Below are 22798 nucleotides of genomic sequence, written 5' to 3' on the forward strand. Positions count from 1 at the left end.
GGACTTCATCTCCCAGAATCCCAGACTATTGGCCAACAAGGCTGAGGCTTCTGGGAGATGAAGTCCAAAATCTCTTAAAAGGCACACTTTGAGGAGCGCTGGTTTGGTGGCTTTAAGGTTCATGTTAATCGCTCTGAATTTAACTAAGTTTGTGGCAACTACCACGAAGGCGCATGCGCACAGCAGCTCCACAGCACCATTGGTCCCCGAAAGCAAAGATGGCGGCGCGGCTGCGTTCAGTCAGGGCCGCGCATGCGCAGATGTCAAAGCACGGCGGTTGTGGCGGCCGCCAAGATGTCCGCCCAGGGCGACTGCGAGTTCTTGGTGAAGCGGGCGAGGGAACTGGTGCCGGTGGACCTGTGGGCGGCCAAGGCCTGGCTCATCACCGCCCGCAGCCTCTACCCGGCCGACTTCAACATCCAGGTCGGTCAGAGAGAGAGAGAGAGAGAGAGAGCGAGCGCTCTGTGAGGCCACAATAAACTACAATTCCCAGGATTCCCTAGCACCGAGCTCAATGCTAAGGAATCCTGGGAACTGTAGTTTTGTGAGACATTTAGCCTTCTCTGTCAGAGAACGCTCTGGGGCCGCAATAAACTACAATTCCCAGGATTCCCTAGCACTGCGCTCAATGCTAAGGAATCCTGGGAACGGTAGCTTTCTCAGACATTGAGCCTTCTCTGTCAGAGAGAGCTCTGGGGCACAATAAACTACAATTCCCAGGATTCCCTAGCACTGAGCTCAATGCTAAGGAATCCTGGGAACGGTAGCTTTCTCAGACATTGAGCCTTCTCTGTCAGAGAGAGCTCTGGGGCACAATAAACTACAATTCCCAGGATTCCCTAGCACTGAGCTCAATGCTAGGGAATCCTGGGAACTGTAGTTTTGTGAGACATTGAGCCTTCTCTGTCAGAGAGAGCTCTGGGGGCCACAATAAACTACAGTTCCCAGGATTCCCTAGCACTGAGCTCAATGCTAGGGAATCCTGGGAACTGTAGTTTTGTGAGACATTGAGCCTTCTCTGTCAGAGAGAGCTCTGGGGGCCACAATAAACTACAGTTCCCAGGATTCCCTAGCACTGAGCTCAATGCTAAGGAATCCTGGGAACGGTAGCTTTCTCAGACATTGAGCCTTCTCTGTCAGAGAGAGCTCTGGGGCACAATAAACTACAATTCCCAGGATTCCCTAGCACTGAGCTCAATGCTAGGGAATCCTGGGAACTGTAGTTTTGTGAGACATTGAGCCTTCTCTGTCAGAGAGAGCTCTGGGGGCCACAATAAACTACAGTTCCCAGGATTCCCTAGCACTGAGCTCAATGCTAGGGAATCCTGGGAACTGTAGTTTTGTGAGACATTGAGCCTTCTCTGTCAGAGAGAGCTCTGGGGGCCACAATAAACTACAGTTCCCAGGATTCCCTAGCACTGAGCTCAATGCTAGGGAATCCTGGGAACTGTAGTTTTGTGAGACATTGAGCCTTCTCTGTCAGAGAGAGCTCTGGGGGCCACAATAAACTACAGTTCCCAGGATTCCCTAGCACTGAGCTCAATGCTAAGGAATCCTGGGAACGGTAGCTTTCTCAGACATTGAGCCTTCTCTGTCAGAGAGAGCTCTGGGGCACAATAAACTACAATTCCCAGGATTCCCTAGCACTGAGCTCAATGCTAGGGAATCCTGGGAACGGTAGTTTTGTGAGACATTGAGCCTTCTCTGTCAGAGAGAGCTCTGGGGGCCACAATAAACTACAGTTCCCAGGATTCCCTAGCACTGAGCCAGGGCAGTTAAACCAGTCTCAAACAAATGTGTTTTGGACCAACTACACACAGACATGGGGCATACATGACATTATAACAAGCATATACATTAAAAGTGTAGGGATGTGTTCTTTTTGCTACACAGGACATTCCTAAGCTTTCTAAGTACAAGAGTTGTACTATTTGATGTCCTAAGGCACAAAAGATCATTTATAACATTATTTTACACTTACGTTCTATTATGTTTCTCATTTTATTTTACTCTGTGCTCCAAGCCCCCAGAACTGTTTGCACATAATCTAGACATAATCACTGTGAAAACCCTGTGAAATTCATGGTGTTGCCATAAATCGGGGGGTGGTTTGTAGACATATACATGCATCATGCACTTTAAAACTATCTAGGGATGTGTCACTTCATTGGTGCATTTTAAAAAATCATATAATCCTGCCCCTGTCTCCTTCACCGAAGTGGCAAAACAAAATGTTTTGGTACTATACCACCCTCCTCCTTCCTTTTCCATTGTGTTGATAGTACAAAAGCTGTAGAAATCTATTGAGACAATAGCTTTGTGGGTTTTATATGACTTGTGCTCTCTTCTCCTCCTTTTTGCAGTATGAGATGTATTCCATTGAAAGAAATGCAGAACGAACAGCGTCAGCAGGCAGACTGCTTTACGACATGTAAGATGTATTTTTAAAGAGGTTTTTCACAACAGAGGCCTGAGTCCTTTGAATTGAGTCTATTGAGTTGCTGCAATTAAAACAAGTATTTTTATAGGACAGTGGGAAAGATGAACAACCAGGATCTCACACGATTGATGACAGGATAAAGGCAGTTAGAGTGGTGAAGATATATAAAACTGTGGTTTGACAAAAGTACAGTCAGCTCTGAGAATCTACGGATTCATTATCCATGGATTGGGTCCATGCCATCGTTCCCTCCAGGGAGAAAGGCAGCATACAAATGAAATAAAATACAGTAAAATTAAACAAATTCAACTATCCAGTGCTTGAAAATATTTTTTGAAAAGTAACTTCCAAAAAGGAAACCTTGATCTTGCCATTTTGTACAAGGGGCACCATTTTATTATGCCATTGTACATAATGAGGCTTGAGCATTCATGGATTTTGGTATCCATGGAGGGTCCTGGACCAAACCGCAGCAGATATCACAGGTCCACTGTAGATAGAGAAATTTTCCTCTCTACTAGAAGTGAGATTTGACAGTAGATTCAGCATGGACTAAAGTGAGTTGTCCGTACTGCCAGTAAGTGATGCATTATTAATTTAAGATGGGTGAGGGTTAGGGGACTATTAGGTATTATTGTATTTTATCTCTGTTGTGATCCCGCCTCAATCCCCAGGGAGAGGTGGAAAAATATACATAAATTATTATTATTATTATTATTATTATTATTATTCAGTTTGCTTCCATAGGGGCCCAGACAGACAGTTCAAAATAAAGCTGCTCCATTTGGAGGTATGCTGTTTAATGATCCATGCATCCTAAGAGTCCAAAAGCCGCACGAAAGCCATGCTCCAATTCTAAGGACTGGAGCGCAGCTTTTAAGATGCATGTATCATTTAAACAGCATACCTCCAAAGTGACCCGAAGCAGCTTTATTTTGGACTGTCTGTTTGGGCCCAAAGAATGTGGTAAGGGATTTCAAATGAGAGTAGGAAAATTGATGATGTAGGACAAGTCTGTTGACAACTAGTATCTACAGTAGCTAAAAGGGTCCTCTAGCTTCAAACAATAAGGTGGCCTATTACATTCACAGCCAGCATTTGGGGTGCCTGGAAGCTCTGGTTGGCTATTATTGAAGGAAAATTGCACTCATAAATAAAAGAAACAGGAATAAAACCTTAGGAAATTACCTGGTAAATTTTGATGTTGTGGCTCTTTTCATTATGACATCGCATCATTATAATTTTTCTTTGACATAAAACTGTCTTAACCCATTCCATAGCAAGAAACCCTGATACAAAATAAAACATGAATTGGACATCTCATACTGTTGTTTTAGAGAGTGTTTATACTGTATTAGAAGATGTTCAAATATACAGTACTAGTAATTATTGTTGTACTGAAGAGGCCTCGCCTGGCTGGCTCCTTCAGTTCAACTATTCTAGTATTGTCATAATAATAATAATAAGGTTAGAGTGCAAAGCCTTAAGTACCAGGACCAAAAGCTTATAATGAGCCCTAGTTTGAATTGGTAGCCAGTGGAGGAATGTGTGAGGGAGATTTAAAACATGTAAAAAAGATTTAAAACAATTTTAAACAAAATTTAAAAGGGACGTGGTTGCTTAATGGTTAAGATACCAATTCTGACAGTTGGAAGATCGGAAGGTTGGCAGTTCGAGGCCCATGTGCCATGTAATGGGGTGAGTTCCTGTCACCGGTCTTAGCTTCTGCCAGCCTAGCTGTTCGAAAGTATGTAAATGAAAGTAGATAAATAGGGACCACTTTGGTAGGAAGGTGACAGTATTTGGTGCAGTCATGACATGACCCACAGAGTCATCTCCGGAAACGTTGGCTCTTCGGCTTAGTAATGGAGAAGAGCACTGCCCCCTTACAGTTGGTTACGACTAGACATTCGTGTCAAGGGGAAACTTTTACCTTTTAAAAACAACTAAAATGGCAACATTCTGGATTAAAACTAGGGGAAGGAGCAGGAGGGCAAACCTGCTAGCAGGCTAGCAAATGAGAGTTACAATAGTCCAGGTGTGAAATAGCCAAGGCCTGGACAAGCAGATGGGCAGCCTCGATGGTCAAAAACTTAAGGATCCTACAGTTGTTCAAAAGATGGAAATTACATACCTCTGTAGTTGCCTTGATAAATGTGCATAGGACAAACAATAATCCAGCAGGACTCCAAAGTTCTGGGCAACTGAGATCAGGGTCTGTATCACCCTGTAAACATAGTGGGGGCATAAATGTGGAGCTACTGGACAAGTTTATCTTATTTGAACCACTAAATGTATTGATTTTTAACAGAAAGAGTTTTATTGTTAAAAATAAATATGTTTATCTCCACTTTAACATATATTGCAATTTGTATGGGCAAAGAGACAAATCATTTACTTTTTAAACCACGCTTTTCATGGCAAAATTTCTGTTCTCGATTGGCTCAAACATGCATTGTTCCAACTGTCTCTCCCCCCTCTACATTTCAGGTTTGTAAACTTTCCAGATCAACCAGTGGTATGGCGGGAAATTAGTGTTATTACATCAGCATTAAGGAATGATTCACAGGATAAGCAAGCTCAGTTTTTAAGAGGTATGCATTTCTTCTGTTGCATTATTTGCAGACCAGTTAAGCAGTCTGTACTTTAACAGTATTCAGTACTCAAATGCACCTAAAGTCTTTTCAATAGGAGGAATAGCCTGCTCTTGGTAGGTTTCTTAGCTTGTCCTAACCAACAAATTACTTTTCTCTAGCTTTTTCTAGATAGCTTTCTCTAGAGATAATCCACTGTGTAATCCCTTACATTTGGGGTTGGGAATCATCTGCCATTTCAGATGTTGTCTCATTGTTGTTGTAGCTCTCATCCGACCAAGCCACATAGCCATGAGAGCAGCACCATTCTCAACCCTGCCCTAGTTCTTCTTTCCCACATTTGTTTGAGTGTCTGTTCCCCACATGTGCTGTCTGCTGAGGCTTGTTGTCATCTCCTTTTTTACCTATATCTCACCTTTGGAAACACTGCTTGACTCATTGTCTTCTCCCCCCCCCCCCCCCCCAGGTTTATTTGAGACCCTTCCAGGTCGAATTCAATGTGAAATGTTGCTGAAAGCCACTGAGCAGTGTTTCAATACATTAGAACGGGCAGAAATGTTGCTTCTCCTATTGCGACGTTTCCCTGAGACTGTGGTTCAACATGGGGTAAGAGAGTGAAGAAGAGATTTTCAAATACTTCATCATTTGTTCCTTAAAACGAATTTTATTGTATGCCATGAAATTTATAGAATTACTGTGTATGGGCATGGTACCAAAAACATGATCTTGAAATGAGAAGTAAAAGATTTTATTTGGAGAACTGCATGTATTCCATATCAGAATTATTTAGAAGAGGAAAGCAGTTGCTGGATGCAAAGGAGTGAATCCTGATGCTCAATTGAAAACATTGCGTTTTACCACTTCTGCATCTTCTCTTGCTGTCTTAATTTAAAAGTAGTGATATAAAATTTGCTGATACAGGTATGTGGATAATTGACTGTTTTTAAAAAGTTGTTCCCTTGACTGTTGCAAAACATTATAGTTTAGCTGTAGACAGTAAACATTTGAAGAAGAAAGTCATAAATGAAAAGCAGAAGGAGCAGTTAAATGCCCCAATAAATAAATAAGAAGTTGAGAGAGTAATAGATCAATTGAACGGTTTAAAATCTCCTGGGCCAGATGGGCCAATGGATAACTTTTATAAATAGTTTAAGAAAGAAGTAAGTACTCATTTTGTAAAGGTTTTTAATGAAGTGTTAGAAAACCAAAATATATGTGAATCCTGGGAAATTGGAAATAATCTCAATATTAAAATCCAATAAGGAGGAGACAAATGTAGAAGGCTACCACACTATAACATTGGCTAATCAAGATTATAACATTTTTGCCATCTATTCAATAAATCATGCATATTTATATAAGTTTGTAAGAAACTTGGTTTAGGAATGAAATTTGGGGTTACAAGTAAGGGAATTTTACAAAGAGGCACAGATAAATGTAAATGGGAACTATTTGAGTGTAATTAAAATGGAGAATGACTCAAAACAAGGATCTGCATTATCTCCGTTAATTCTTATTATGGCAATTGAACAATTAGCCAATATAATTAGAAAAGAAGAAGAAATTAAAGGTTATGTAATAGGAAAAGATTTAAAAATAAATGTGTTTGCTAATGATGCACAAATTATTACAGAACAGCCTTACCAAACAATTAAAAAGTATTAGTTATAGTTAATAATTTTGAAAAGATGTCAGGACATAAAATTAATACAGTGCACCCATATCATACGCAGACAAGATATAGTTGGCTTTCAGCATATGCTGAAACCTGCGCCAGAAGAAGCCTTGGTGTGCCCTGGAAGGGGTAATGGCGCACTGCGCCAGGGGGATGAGCCCCATTATTTTTAATGGGGCTCGAGTATACATGAAATTCCCCTTACGCTGGGGGAAGGGGGGTTCAGAAAGGAAAGGACCCACTGTATAAGAAAATCAGAAATAATGTCTATAAATGCAATGACAAATACAAAGAATATGGTTCAAGGGAACTATAACCAATTATGGAAGAAAATAAACAAGTAAATGGGAAAAGATACATTGGATTACTCTAATACGGATTAGGGCGTTCAAGAGGTGATTCTCCCTAAATTAATATTCTTTTTCCAAACAATTCCAGAGGAAATACCAATAAGGATATTAAGAAATTGTGACAGGAAAATAAAAGAATGGATTTCAAGGAAAAAAGAAAAGTAGGCTTTCCAATACATTATTATATACTAATCAAGAAAAAAGAGGGTGGGGACTTCACTGTCTGGAAAAATATTTTGGGGATTTCCAAATATTAAGATTATTAGATTTTGAATATGATATACAAAAAAGATGGGTTGGGACAGAGAAGCAGTTAAATGACTTGGAACATAAATAATTGTTAGGAATAAGACCTAAGGAAGAGAACATTAAAATTAATAAACAACCATTTTGGCTAATGTGGCAAACATGGGGAAAATGGGGGGAAAACTGAAGATAGGTAACTACTATTAGCACCCAATAGAATGCTTGAATAAGGAAGGAGAAGTTGGTAAAGGAACAGTATTAAGGAAATTGAAGGATATTGGATATATCAGATAAGTTAGGAAAACGGATAGGGATAAATGAAATATTGGAGCTGATAGATAAACAATATTGTCTATCAATATTGTCTTCAGTTAAGCAGAGTATATAAGAGTTTGTAGGCAATAATATCTATAAAAGGTTGCCAAAACCCATTTGAAGAAATACTGAAGATGGAGCAAGAAAGCATGAGTTAGGTGATAGGATCTACAAGATGTTATTGGATAATCAATATAATCTCGTAGAAGATCTATTGGGAATATGGGAAAAGGATAATTAGATTAATAAGAAATAAATCCAACAATGGGTATAAGAAATCAAAAATTTTAAAAATAATAAGATTATTAGGAGAACAACAGATGAAAGTCTGGTTCAGAAGATAGGAAGATGCTATGGAATATCACAAGAGTTATCATATATTAATAAAAATGTATCACCTGCTTCTTGGCACAGGTGTGGGAGCAAAGGAACCTATATTCATATGTGGTAGGAGTGTTGCAAATTGCCTTCTATTTTGGAAAGAAATAGAACAAGAAATTAATAAAATAATAGGTAAATATCAATTAAATGAAGATATATAACTAGTAATGTTAGGAATATAGGATTACAGGAGGAGGAGAAACATTTAACTGAACAATTAATTATAGCAGCAAAAGCAGTGATAGCATATGGATTGAAAGACAAAGGAAGGTGGAATTGTAATAGATGGAAGCAAAATATATCAGAGTATATGATGTTTGACTTTATAATGGAAAAAAGAGGGTTTATTTTGGTCAATTGAAATATGTAATTGGAGAGGAGAAAAACAGGTATAAGAATGTAAAGGAAACCATTAAAATGATCTTCCACATGAGAGAAAAAGGAAATTAATAAGGAAAGCACCATTCCTGAGGTGGGGGGAGGCAGATGGAGGGGTAGTATATAAAGGCAATATTGTGAATGTGTATGAGGGATTAGTTAATATCTGAACACAGTTTTCAGATAGGATGTGTATAATTAGTTGGTGTGTAAGGTCATATGCTGTATTAATACACTCTTTTTTAAAAAAGAAGGAAGTCATACATTTTCTTCAATATGTTGTAACCATTCTGGGAAACATCTGGAAGAATTAACTATCAAATTTTAATTGTATTTGTATTTTGTGAAGGTGGGACTTGGGGAAACGCTATTAGAAGCAGAAAGTATTGAAGACCAAGAATCACCTGTCAATTGCTTTAGAAAATTATTTGGTAAGAATGTATTTTTATCTTTATTTTATCATTTTATTGAAAAAGGGAAAGACAGGATATACAGTTGTTTTAATTTTTTGAAAGACTGATGGCACTGTCAGATTCCTTTCCATATCCGTCAAGTGAAAATAGTATGATTTTTCATTTTTATTACAGAAACACCCTTCTCCTCCCACTCCTGCCCCATGTGGTAGTTTGAGTTGTATGGCCATGGCTGAGTCTACCCCACTTGTGTTGAAATTTATGCCCTTTTTTAAAAAGGGCACAAGATACAATATATGTAATAGAAACGCAGCATTGGGATTCATATTGCTGACTGACTCAAACATTCTACAGTCAATGCTGTGGTATTATGGGCTCACATTATCCATGTGCTCACAATCTCCTGATTCAACCTACTGTGGATTCAAATGTATGCAATACACAACACTGTACCGGCAAGTAGCTTCTACAGGAATATGGCAGTTGATGGCGGTGGCAATGCTTCGCCTTGTTTGTTCACGAACAACTGTGCAGGAGAACCACTGCTGCTGCTGATCACAGGGTGGTGAGCAACTTCCACAAGGATATGGTGAATGATGGTGGTTGCACTCCTGCCTAGCTGTTTGCAAATGAACAAGGAGGAGCACAGGCTCCACTTGTCATACCTCTATGGGAGCTGCTTGAAGGTGGAAGCAGACCGCTGGTAGATTACCTGGAGGTGGGAAAGGCTAAAGAATGCCTGCCTAGGGATGTGAGTGGCAGCCCAGGCTTTCTTCCACTGCTGTCCTACACCATTTTAATAGGGACTTGAGTATTTGTGTTTTTTGGTATCCGGGGGAAGGAGGGAGGTATCCTGGAACCAGTCCCCTGCTGATAGCAAGGGCCCACAGTATTTTTATTCTCTAACCCTATAGGCAGTGGCTATTTTTTTAATCTGCTAAAATGTGCTACATGCTGGCAAATCTGGAAACACTGGTTTCTAGCCGAGTTTCTTATCTTCCACTGGAAGAAAAGTTGGGGTGCTCTAGATGCTGAAATGTATTCTAAAGGTTCTTAGGTAGCCAACAGCTTCTATTGGGTGTGATGTTGATGGGACAATAGGAGGCTCCAGGGTTTTTTTGTTTTGTGTGGCAAAGAGTGTGACAAGGAGATGGCTTTGAAATTTTTTAAATTCTCTATTCTTGAGAAAGAATAGCAGTTCATTAAAATAACTGTACTTATGTCTAAGATCATGATTTGTTGATTCTATACATTTTAACACATAAGTAATTAAAATTGTACATGTTTTCACAAAAAGTAAACTATACATTTAAATGTATATGCTTATACATGTACACGCTTTTACCCTTTTAGTTAACAAGGTCTTACTTTTGGGTGAGTCTTATACCAGCCTGCCACTGCGTACTGTCTTTGCTTAGTTCTATAAGGTTTCTCTTGTTAAATATGATATGTTCTCAGGCTAACCGATAAAGCAAATCTGATATTTTTGGGTATTTTGTTATATTTTTTAGTATGTGATGTCCTTCCCCTGATAATTAACAACCCTGACGTGCGGCTCCCTGCCAATCTGTTATACATGTATCTGAATAAAGCTGCAGAATTTTACATTAATTATGTGACTAGATCTGCACAGACAGAAAACCAATATCAAGGTAAAACTATTGAAGTCAACTCTACTATTATTTTTATTAAATTTAGAAAGGAAGACCAGAGGGGTTAACATATTTCAAAATAATATGTAGCATCTTGTAAAGGAGAATGGGGTGTTTAGGGCTATCGTTTACTAAAAAGCTCATCTGTGGTTGAAAGCACAATGCAGAAATAATCTGGTTTGAGACCACTTTAAGTGCCCTGGCTCAGTGCTATGCAATCCTTGGAATTGTAGTTTATTGTGACACCAGAGCTCTCTGGCAGAGAAGGCTAAATGGCTCACAAAACTACAGTTCCTAGAATTACGTAGTATTGAGCCAGGGCACTTAAAGCTGGCTAACATGGAATTATTTCTGCAGTGTGTTTTGGACCTGTGTTTGTCTATAACAGTTTGATTGTCCCATCTCAGTCCTGTTTCCCACTCTCAAGCACCCTCATTTTGTGATGAGTGTGTCGGTTAATTCTGTTTGATAAAACAATCCTGCTGTGAAGGATATGACCATTACTCCAGAAGGGAAATGATTTAAATAGTTTCATTCTCAAGTAAAATTATTGATCCACACTCATAACACTTGACAAAGAATGAGAAGGCAATTACCTGGCCCAGAGAGCTTACAGTCTAGAAAACAATAGAAGAGAGACAGCAGAGGAAGGAAGGGGGAATTCAGAGAGTAAAGAAAGACAATATACAATTATTCCATTTATATAATTATATAATTGCACTTACATAATACACATAGGGTTCGTTATAGTAGAATATGAGTACTGTGGGTTGTGCTAAAGTCATCACAGAATGTCCGAGAGGCAGTTCTATTTGTAAGAGACAAAAGGGGAGAAGAATGGAACCATTTAAAGGAACTGGAGACGCTTAAGCAGTTGAGATTGGTAGAATGAGGCAAATGAGGATCATAGACACAAATATTTCAGAATGCGAGTAGAAAGTCGAAAGACGAGGTCCTGAAGGAACTTGAAAGTAAGAATAAGAAGTGTGTGCAGATCCCAGGATATCTGGCTTCATTTGTCCTGATGTGTGGCTATTTTAAACCCATATGGATATATCTGATCATAATTTTGGCATATTTCCTGTAATATATGCTTATGTACCTGCACATGTGGACACAGACAGATTTGATATATGCAGGGTAAGAGAAATACTGATGGAAGGAAGTGCAGTGGGTTAACTAATTTCTGATGGTGAGTTAAATAAGGGTTGGGCATGTGCTGGGGTTGGAGAGCAATTTCAAGCAGTTCCTAATCTGGTATGCTGTGCTGCTTTTACCATTTGTGGCAGCTGACGATGATGATCCAGTAAGTTTGGGTTACCTTAAAAAGCCACTTTTGTCTGTTTTGGACAAAACTAATGACCTGCAGAAGTTATTTTGATCCAAAAGTGTGTTTTCAGCAGTAATTTTTTAAAATTGGGAGTAGTGGTGATGGTTTTGTTTTGGTTTTTTTGTGCATGATTCCCATTCCTGAAATAAGTTACTGTTTTCATTGGTTTTTAGGAACACAGGATACATCTGATCTTGTGTCTCCCAGCAAACGAAGTTCTCAGAAATACATAATAGAAGGATTGACTGAGAAATCCTCTCAGATTACAGATCCTTGGGAAAGGGTATTCAAGATACTATCCATAGTAGGTGTTAGATGTGAGTGGCAGATGGACATGGCAAGAAGGTTTGATATCATTACTTTTTTTAAAAAAAGATAGCTTTAATTAACCAGCCTGATAAACTGGTGCTTGATTGCTCTAATAATACATGAAACAAGAGAAGCCTAAGGTTTCAGCCCAAATTGTTTCTAAAGAGAACTATTTAGAAGTAATCATGCCAACTCAGCTGCACTGACAGGCAGTAACTGATGCACTCTGCATGAGGATTCCCATTCTTTCTCTGTAAAAAGATTAATCAAACCTGTTTAGTGAATCTAGAATGAAAGTCATGAAACTGAATACACATTTAAAAGAGCCATCGTGGTGTAGTTGTTTGAGTGTTGGACTGTGTGTCTGGAGACCAGGGTTTGATTCCCCATATGGCCATAAAAAGGTCACCTTGGACAAGTCATATGTGCTCAGCCCCTTGGGAAGCAATGGCAGACCTCTTAACAAATTATGTCAAAGATAGGCTTGCTTTGGGGTTGCCATAAGTTAGAAATGACTTGAAGGCACAAAAACAACAACAAAATATACACATTTATATGTGCAAGACACATAGAATACTGCTTTAGTGTTTGGGTCTCCTTTCCTATATTTGATCAATATTTGCTTAAATATTTCATTAATCGGTTTTATTTTGAGAGGGAAAGGTTTGGGATAATTTGACTCTTTAATGCTTTGTATGATAGATTTTTTTAATAATCAGGTGGATGATGAATAGAGAATAAGGTCAGTATAAGTATATTTAGTAAATTGGTGGTCTAAACATTATAGCCTGAATCCCATAGCTGCTCCCAACTAGAGTAAGCCTATTAAATCAGTGGGAATTACATAAGTGTTGACATACCATTTAGCAGTTGACTGAGTGGGTTTCTTTTAGGTGAGACTAGGAGTTGGATTATGGGATGCAGTGGCCTAGTGGTTAAGACGCCAATTCTGATGATTGGAAGATGGAAAGGTTGGCAGTTCAAGGCCCGAGTGCTGCATGATGGGGTGAACTCCTATCACTAGTCCCAGCTTCTGACAACCTAGCAGTTTGAAAGCATTCAAATGCAAGTAGATAAATATGTACTACTTCTCAGTGGGAAGGTAACTGTTCGGTGCAGTCATGCTGGCCACATGACCACCAGAGCAGTCCTCAGACAATGCTGGCTCTACAGCTCTGTCCTCTACAATCAGTAACGACTAGACATTCAAGTCAAGGGACTACCTTTACCTTTAGGAGTTGGATTATATCAATCAGTCCTGGCTAATACTTCAAAAACCATCCAACAACATACGTATTAGTACAGAAAAGGTGGAGTAGATAGAACATATTAAAAATCTCTATGGCTGTAGTCTTTTTCAGCATTTAGAATTTATCCCTTACAGATTGTGGCTGACTGCTGTGATCCCAAAATAAATACGTGTGTACATGCCTTCAAGTTACCTGTCAACTTATGGCAACCCCATGAATTTGATAAGAATTTTCTAAGGCAAAGAGTACTCAGAGCTGGTTTGCCATTGCCTTCCTCTGAAATATAGCTTACAATGCTTGATATCTTTGGTGGTTCCCCCATCCAAGTATTAATCAGGCCTTGACCTTCCTTAGCTTCCAAGATCAGATGTCTTCTGGGTATTTAGGCTCATTAAATATACTAACAGTAATCCTATGCATTTCCAGAAATATGTACTGTTGCATTCAGTAGGATTTACTCCCAGGTTGGTGTGTATACAGTTGTAGCCTTAAGGTGGAATAGTTTCATTAATTAATGGACTCTTTTTCCTTTTATTAAATGGATGGAAAATTCATGTTCTGTCCCTCTTACCGGCACCTTTCCCCTCAAAAAGACTGGGTTTTGAGCCCTTCCTGAACAATGTGGGAATGGACAGCTGTGGGTGTTGTAATTTTTGGATTGCCCAAAATTGACAGGCCTCTATCTAAGTCTTGATGACTCTTCCCCCTTCCCTCAGCAGTCCACAACATCCCATGTTTAGAAGAGCTTGTAATCTTCTAGAGATACCTTTTGGATTATGAAAGAGACCTGGTGGAGGAAAGATGAGAAGCATTCCTTCTGTAACTTAAATTAGCTTATTTTAGTCTAAGCCAATGATTTAAAGTACATTAGAAACTCCATTAATGATATATTTTTTGCATCTTTAGAAGTTTTGGTGATACATTGCTCAAAATGAAAGATGTCTGCAGATACATAAGCAACTATGATAATGAAGCCCATGCAAAATACAAAACCCAAGTGATATATTCTACAATGCTGGTGTTCTTCAAGAATGCATTCCAATATGTCAGCAGCATTCAACCTTCTTTGTTCCAAGGTTTGTTGAAGTGGTGTGTTTTTCTTTTGAGTCTTAAAGTATGAAGCCTTTGCCAGAATTACTTTATGTTGTGCGTGCTTTAAAAGTGGCATTAGGCACTTTTAAAAAGAAAGAAATATCCATGTGGGTTGCATTAATTTGGTGGTCATGTCTGTATCTGTATCTTTCATATATACATACCAACATGGCATGATCCTGGACCATCACATGCATAGGTGCAGTGACCCTCTTTAAAACTCACTGGCCTCTAAAAATGTGTACTTGATTGGTTTTTACTTACTGAATGTCATGCTTAAAGCAAGCCTCTTCTGAACTGGGTCTTCAGGAACTCGGGAGTTCTCGGTAATGGTGGAAATGAACCCCATGTAGATAACACACAGAAATGAAGGTTTGGAAAGACCTTTGGGGCCTTGGGGCTTTAGTGTCACCAAAGGTGTCAGTAGGAACCATGTTAGTTGTCACCCATGGTATTGGTGACATTGTTTTTGGGGTAAACCTCTCCAATTAAACTGGAGTAAAACTGGGGTTAAAAGGTAGAAGTGTTCAGCTATTAATCACAGTTAAGGTGGTCTGGGTTTCCCCTTCAATGGAATTGTTTCAAAACTAGGACAGAAGATAGTTAGACCTCTTTAAGTGTAGAATATCGCCAGTCATAACTGTGACTATTGTTAGGACCGATGTATTCTTTAACCAAGCGTGTGTGTGGAGCTAGGGGATTTTGTGAGGAAAAAGCATGTGGTCAAACAGTCCATTCCTACACTGCCTCCAAGCATTTCTCGTGTAAAAGGTAATTTGCTTTCAGTTACATGCCAAGTATGGTATTTTATATATTGTTGGACTTCCATCTAGACAAGATAAAAGTTAAATGAATGTCTCTGTGGTATTGCTGATTCTCACTTTCTCCAATGAGAATTTCAGCGTGTTTTAGCATATTAAAAATGCCCCATCTCCACAAGAGTTTTTATGGGTTCCAAGTGAAATGTATTCCACAATACTCAAACAGAGCCAGAAAAAAATGCTTATGTACACTGGAACATGTGTTTTGAGTAGTGAGAACTTGTTCTCTCTCTCTCATATTTTCTCTTTTTTCTTTCTTTGTGTCCTTTCCTACTCCCATCCCAAAGTTTGTAGCTAGTCCAAATGTGGTAGATTTTTCAGGAGAATTTTTGTCCCAGTTGTGTTTTTTAACAAGTACCTGTACAGGTGGCTGAAATTTTAGGACATCATTCAATTCAATAATTTATTACGATCATAGAACAGCAAATATTTTAGGACATCGTCCACAATTCTCCAGGTGACAGTATGGTAAAATAGCTATCTTGTAGCTTTAGTTCTTTCTAAATTGCATTAAAAAGTGACTAGAAGACTAAAATATCCCATCTGACTTGATATGTATTAACAAGTTGCAGTGCTTACCTGTTTAATTTAAATTATAAAGATACTAAATTTGCCCATAAATGACTGGCCAAGGATCGTTGTCCTGGAAGTAAGAAAAGCTATGAACATATTGTCAGTTTCCAAATTACTTCTAGAGGATTTGACATTAAAGCCCAAGGCTCCATTTCCCATAAAATTAAAATACACCTTTGACTGGACAAATGTGGGGAAGAATAGGTATGAATGTCTTCATTGTGCTCTTGCGTGTTGTTGTTTTTTTAATCATAGTGTGATTGGGGAGTCTAGTGGTATACTTGTTCAGAGACACTGTTCTCACTACAGTACTTTCTTTTTAAACATATTTTAGGGCCAAATGTTCCAAACCAAATTCCGCTAGTACTCCTAGAGGATGTGTCCAATGTTTATGGTGATACAGACATTGAGCGTGGCAAACATATACACAAGAAGCGGAAACTTGCTGAAGGGCGAGAGAAAACTATGGTAATGCTTCTCGTTATTTTCAATGTGCTGTGATTTGATGCCAGGTTAAGTTTGTTCACAGTTATTGCTTCTAAAGCTCTACTGTGTTGTGTTTAGAAAGAGTGAACTTTTTTTCTAAAGCAGTAATCTTCAAGAATTACAATAAATAAATGTTTCAATTTACATTTTCGAGAGTGAATGAAACTTAATTTTATATTACTTGATGCTATATTGCAGTTCACTGAGCTCTTCAAATGTACTTCTTTCAGAAGGAGATACATATTTGCAATGTGTTGTTCATATGCAGTGATGGTGAACCTTTTAGAGCCCGAGTGCCCAAACTGCAACCCAAAACACACTTATTTATTGCAAAGTGCCTCTGGCTTTCTAGTAACAAACTCTGGCAAACTCTGTGCTGGGGTGATGGCACATGTGCCCACAGAGAGGGCTCTGAGTGCCACCTCTGGCACGTGTGCCATAGGTTCGCCATCACGATCTGCTTTTCAAGATGTTCATTTCCTGAATTAAATTTTTAAAAGATACATACAGCTTAATAAAATATGAGATAACACTTGGGCAGTGCCTCAAGTGAGGTGCATGGAGGTGGAGTTGCTTCCAGAATGCTTAAATTAGTCTGGTAATATTTGAATATGTTAAAGTATTTGAAAGTCTGTATTTTTTTCTTGCCTCTATTCAAAGTCTTTTGGGGCCTAAAAAGACTTACCCACATTTCTATTTCCCTGTGTCATTTTGGGGGTTACACTTTACCGGTGATCTTAAGCACAATTATTAAAAAGCATATACTATGCCACTCAGGGCTGGCTCTAGGTATTTGGTCACCATAGGCGAGAAATATTTTGGCACCCCCTATGGCCCCTCATAATTATTTTCACCCCTTGATTTCCGCTGTTTCATTTGTTAAAGCTAAAAATGACATAAAACTTAGATTCCAAACTCTTGTCTTAGTATTGAGAAAAGCTTGTCGTAAGAATGCAACACAATATTAAACATACTAGGCAAACATTTAAAATCAAATCAGTTTGTTTGTTGTAAACAATAAACTCAAGATGACTGGCAACTGGCATTCCATGTTGTGTCACCAAGGGTAAGGTGGGTGGTGAGAGGAGAGGGGGCTGTTGACCTTGAGGTTACATTCAAGGCGCATGAGGAAGGCGGAAGATGTACCATGTGATTGTACCACGGACACAGGGGGACACACATTTATATTTTGGCCATTGTACAAAGAAACTGTCCTATGCTAGCTTGCTTTTGCATCACTTGCTGTAATGAGTTTTCACTTTAATAATGTTTAATTAGGCAAAACATTATACGAAAAAAGTCACTGCGCCGCCCCTAAATTTTGCCACCCTAGGCGGCTGCCTAGTTTGCCTATATGGATGAGCCAGCCCTGATGCCATGGCCAGTATTTGAGTCATTGATTGTGACTACACTTGTCCCTCTGTGTTTGCTGGAGTTAGAGGCCCAGGACCCCCGTGAATGTGGGGGAAAAAATCACAAATAAAAAACCTGTTTTTATCTGAGACAACACTTCTCTAGGAATCTCTAGGTCCTCCAGTGCAACACTGTGATCAACACCTGCCAGACACTGACTGCAGAATTGTTCTGGAGGAGCTACAAATGCCTAGTTACGTGTTGTCTCTAGGAATCTCTAGGTCCTTCAGTGTGACTTTTGGTTAAAGTTGGCCATAGAGTTGTTCTGGAGTACCTAGATATTCCTAGAGAGAACATATTAATCAAATCGGCATATAATCAAATACTCAAAAGTCAAAGCCGCAAATGTGGAGGGTTGCGTATATTATTATTTGTATTGACTTTTGAATAGAGCTCTGATGATGAAGATCTTTCTGGGAAGGGGAAAAACAGACTTATTACAATAAATGCAGCAGACCTTTCAAACTCAATTGAAGTCCAAGAGAGCTTTAGACTGGCTAGAGAAAGCTGGGAACTTCTCCATTCAATGGAATCATTGGATAAAGGTAAGTATATTTACATGTTGTCAGAACTTTGTGCTGCTTTGCTACATGTTCAGAAGTAGGAAAAATTGCATTCAATTTATATTAAACTATTACCTCCCCTTTACACTGAATTACTTCCTTTGTATTTGATCCAGGGGTAGCAGCTGGGAATTGTGCAAAAAGCATTTCAGTGTCCACTTCTGAGGCACTTTCTAAAGACTTCTAAGGGCAGTGTTTGAATGATTAAACAGTGTGTTTTCAGGCCTTTTGAACTAGAAAATGTGTCCACCACAAGAGACAGGAACAGCTCTCATGTTTCATGCTGGCCTAAGCAGGAACTGTTTTTTTTAAATTCTCCATGACAAAATGCAACTGTTCCCATCTTTAAGAGGAACAACTTCATCCACCAGAAGATTTTTTTCTTTTTAGTCCAAGGAGCAGGATGATGCCTTTTTCTGAAGGCTGTCTGAGTGAGAGTTTAAGAAAACTCTTAATATTTTACTTGAACCTGCTTCTTCCAGAACATATTGATAGAGAACACGGTTTACATACCGAAGGTCCCAGTTTCAAACCTTGGCATTTTCAGGCAAAGCTGGGAAGAAATTCTGTCTGAAACCCTGGAGAGCGACTGCTATTCAGTGCCAACTGAATGGGGTTAGATCAGGGAGGGAATTGTGTGCCTCCCAGGTTTTTCCAAATCCCTTTCAGTTGCTACCCCACAGTTCTCCCCCCGGCATCAGACCCCCCCCCCCCCCAATTATATGTTCAGCCTTCCTGCCTGCATCCCCAGAAAACATGCTGAGAAAACTGGAAGTAGCAACCTGAAATGACTTGTGATTGCATTTTTCAGCTAGAAGTGGTGCAAAAATGGCATACTGTGGCCCATCACAGGAGTATGGGGATAAAAATTGTTTCTGACACCTGTCCGCTTTTGGACTAAATGGACTGGATGTATGACAATTTAAAACAGCTTTCTTACACCTGTATTTCTTTTTTCTTTTCTTTCTTTTCTTTCTTCAGAATTTACAAGAATTTGTTTGTCATGGAAGACGGATACGTGGCTTTGGCTCCGGATCTTTCTTACAGATATGATTATTTATCAGGTAAAAAATTCAGGAGCTCTGTACCTCTACTATCTCACTGCAAAGTTAACTGACCCATCTGTATTCCATCAGCTTGGTACTTTGCAGCAGGCAGAGGTTGATAGGAGTTGTAGCCCAAAGGTCTTGGAATGCACCAGGTTGAAAAAGGTGGCTATTCAGCAAGCACTAAGTCTGATGTAACAAATAGCTATGTTCAAATGGACTAAGCCTGGCCTGCACAGAGATTAGCCTTTTGGTTTTGTGCTTGAACACACATGCTTCAGCTTTTAAGGTCAAGTCTAAGTAGTGCTCTTCGCTTTCCCTACCCATAGCCATCGGAAGCTGATTAGTTGCAAGAACTGGTAAGGCAATCTTCTTGGAGTGCTTTGAACTTTCATAAAATGTATAGAGATGTAGTACAGAGCTAGTTTAAATCTCAGCCCACTAAAGAGTTCACCCAGGTGGCTCTAAGTAAACTGATTTTTGTCATGTTTCACATCTCCTTTAATATGGAGCTATATATATTTGCCCAACTTACAAGACTCTTGAAGGATTGGGGGGGGGGGGAGATTGTGAAGCTTAAAATTAGCAGAAATTATTAAGATTGTTTTATGGTTTTAAAATGATCTGAAGTGTAGACAGATTGGAGAGTTGTGATTTTGTCTTTGTTTTTCTTGTTTGAAAGGGTCAATATAAAAAAGCCATTGCCAGCTTGCATCACTTAGCAGCTTTGCAGGGATCACAGCCTCAGCAGCAGATAATGGGACAAGGATCACTAGAAAATCAGCGAGCCCTGATCCAGCTAGCAACCTGTCACTTTGCACTTGGAGAATACCATGTAAGTCCCTGCTGTCATCTTCATCTAGTTAGCCCCTTTCTTGTTGGATACCACTACTGTGGTTAGCACAGCTTGTAAAAGCCTGTACTGTAGAGTACAACCCAAGTCTCTGAGGCCACAATCATTATGCCATAAGCCTAGATTCCTGGTTAATCAAATCAGTATGGATGAACAGCATGCCAGTGTACACTTGCCATTCACTCATATATTGTTTGACTGTGTATAAAAGGTCAAGATCACTAACTAACTTTGAACCAGGATTTGTTGTTGGCTTCTGACTCTTGGCTTGTTTAAGAACAGTAGATCTTGGGTTCTAATATAACACTAAGCTATCTTTGCTTGGCTTTTTACGTAATCTTGCAAACTGGAAATAGTATAAATATGCTGCTCATTCACACTACATTTTAAAAAGCCAGAATTGAGGGTTTGTGGTTTTGAATAAATGTGGCTGTACTCTTATAGTTGTCATGTATTAAAAGCAAAGGAACAGATTTGACCATTGATGATGGGTAAGTTGAAACATAGACTGTGGAATCTGAACCTGACTGCATGGTTTATCTCCATATCATAAAATAATCTCCAACTGTGGCATAAATAATCTTCACACTTTTGTTCCACCTGAAACTGGGTAGTACAAGTTTAAACTGATGTGAGCTTGGAAGTCCCAATACAATCTCATATTGTCCCATCAACCAATGTATTAAGTGGCTTCAGTTCCCTACTTGTGTGACTTACAAGCTTAGCCACTTAAAGTAATAATAATACTATTGTGATAACAAATAGAAATGGTCAAGTCACAGGTTGCTTGGTCAGTCAAAATAGTTGGGCTTCTCCAAATAGCTACTTTGAACATCAGAAACCTTTGTAAGTGAAGGTGAGTAGGGATTAAGTAAGTGAAGATGGTTAGAGTAGGTAGAAGTAGAGATAGAGGGATATGAACTGGGATGGAAATGAAGGTATGAGTAGTTAAGGAAGTAAGATAAGAAGGATCATGATGGGATAAGGTTAATAATAAAGAGGGTTAAAGGTGGAAAGATGTTGAAGGTTGGTTACAGAATCTAGATGTAGAATTATATTATCATATTGTCTTATTCCATATTGTATAGTAATGTTTGAGTGATATATGTGATTATATATGTTTGTTATGTGTTTTTAAATTTAATAAACTTTATTTAAAAAAAGAAACCTTTGTAAGTGGTGGACATCAGTCTCCTCTTCAAAGCAGATGATCATTTTTATGCTGATTTGTGATGGTGGTTCTTTGGGGGTAAAAATGGAGGCCACTGTTTCCTTTGACCACTTGTTGTTCCTGTGGAGCCAGGAAAAAGAAGCTAAATTGCCATACTAAGTGACTTGATAGGGGAGGTTCAACATGAAGAGAGTGCCCTGACAGAGAAGGAACAGTCTTACCACCATCTTTTATCCATAAATGTTTGAATGTTGCAAGTAGAATAACCAGGCTATGCTTCTTGTCACACTTCTGCTCAAAGGAATGGAGAAGGGTGTTTACAAGTAGTTCTACTCAATTTTCTAATATTCCCAGTAGCAATATAATTATAAACCAGCTATTCGTTTTTATTGTTTCTGGCTTTTGTGAGTTCACTTATAAACTGTTGATCTTTCTTCATTCTTGTAGTTAACCTGTGAAAAGGTACTTGATCTAATGTGCTACATGGTACTTCCCATACAAGAGGTGATTAAGCCTCAGGAGGAACAGCCAACGTTGAAATCAAAATTCAGGAAAGGTGAGTGAGTACCTTCTTTCTTAGTAGGTAGCAAAGTACGAGGGAATAAGGCTTCAAGTGATTAGCAGTAATCATTGTAATTTTAATTTAATTAAACAAAATGAGTGTCCCTTATTGATTTGTATGTGTGTTTAGGTCAGATCAATCATTTTAGAGTGTAATCTGTAATTAAAAAAAAGCTTCCCCTGCCAAAACCAGACCCAGAATATTTTCTGGAAAAGCCTGTTCTGGCAATTGAAAACTTAGTATTTTTTCTCTCCCTATACCCTCCCAATCCAGATTACAATAAGACACTGAGAATTCCAAATTTTACAAGTGGTTGAAAAATAATGGATAATGTGTAAATTTACAGCACTTAATAAATAAAAGTTAATAATAATAATAATAATAATAATAATAATAATAATTTGGCTTTTTGATGTTTGTTCTTCTTGTATGTATCATTGGAAGTAGGCTGGGATGAAGGGAGAGCAGTCCATAATACAGTCATCCCTTCCCTTACACGGGACACACACACCCCGCATAAGGGAAAAAACGCAGATGCTCATGCCCCATTCAAATGAATGGGGCTTGTGCCCATGGCAGTGTAATGGCGGCGCGCAGGGCGCGCCCCACAGGAGTGCACACCATTGTTTCCTTCCGGCACGCAGCTCCCTTCCTTCCAGGCACATTGTATACATTTTTTGCTCCCCTTTCCCCTTTCCATGGCCAAATAGAAGATTAACATTAAATTAACAATCATTCTTGGAGGCATGGAATATATCATTAATTAATTTTTTTACCTCTTCATATCCTGTTTTTCCATCTACTTTCTCAATCACAATTTCCCATTTATTCCTCCATGATTCTTTATTGCTTTATCCAATATACTTAAGCCTTCTTTCCCTAAGA

General features: G+C 38.9%; 1 protein-coding gene across 4 annotated transcripts in view; it reads left to right on the forward strand.

Annotated features, from left to right (window-relative positions):
* The first annotated feature begins 283 nt into the window (after positions 1-283).
* INTS10 (integrator complex subunit 10) overlaps positions 284-22798 on the forward strand; it is a 35173-nt gene continuing 12658 nt past the window's right edge. For 2 of the 4 annotated variants that reach the window (XM_089532295.1, XM_089532296.1), the window contains exons 1-13: positions 284-423; positions 2364-2431; positions 4931-5034; positions 5501-5640; positions 8729-8810; positions 10304-10444; positions 11948-12119; positions 14240-14409; positions 16154-16287; positions 18110-18263; positions 19263-19345; positions 20010-20162; positions 21799-21907. In XM_089532295.1, the coding sequence (XP_089388421.1) occupies positions 295-423; positions 2364-2431; positions 4931-5034; positions 5501-5640; positions 8729-8810; positions 10304-10444; positions 11948-12119; positions 14240-14409; positions 16154-16287; positions 18110-18263; positions 19263-19345; positions 20010-20162; positions 21799-21907 (1639 nt within the window). In that variant the 5' untranslated portion in view covers positions 284-294. Of the gene's footprint in view, positions 424-2363; positions 2432-4930; positions 5035-5500; positions 5641-7147; positions 7221-8728; positions 8811-10303; positions 10445-11947; positions 12120-14239; positions 14410-16153; positions 16288-18109; positions 18264-19262; positions 19346-20009; positions 20163-21798; positions 21908-22798 lie in introns of those variants that run through there. The other 2 variants (XM_089532297.1, XM_089532298.1) reach the window with 2 other exon arrangements.

The sequence above is a fragment of the Sceloporus occidentalis genome, unplaced genomic scaffold, assembly GCF_023333645.1.
Source record: "Sceloporus occidentalis isolate IW3139 unplaced genomic scaffold, rSceOcc1.0.p SCAF_7, whole genome shotgun sequence".
Classification (NCBI taxonomy): domain Eukaryota; kingdom Metazoa; phylum Chordata; class Lepidosauria; order Squamata; family Phrynosomatidae; genus Sceloporus; species Sceloporus occidentalis.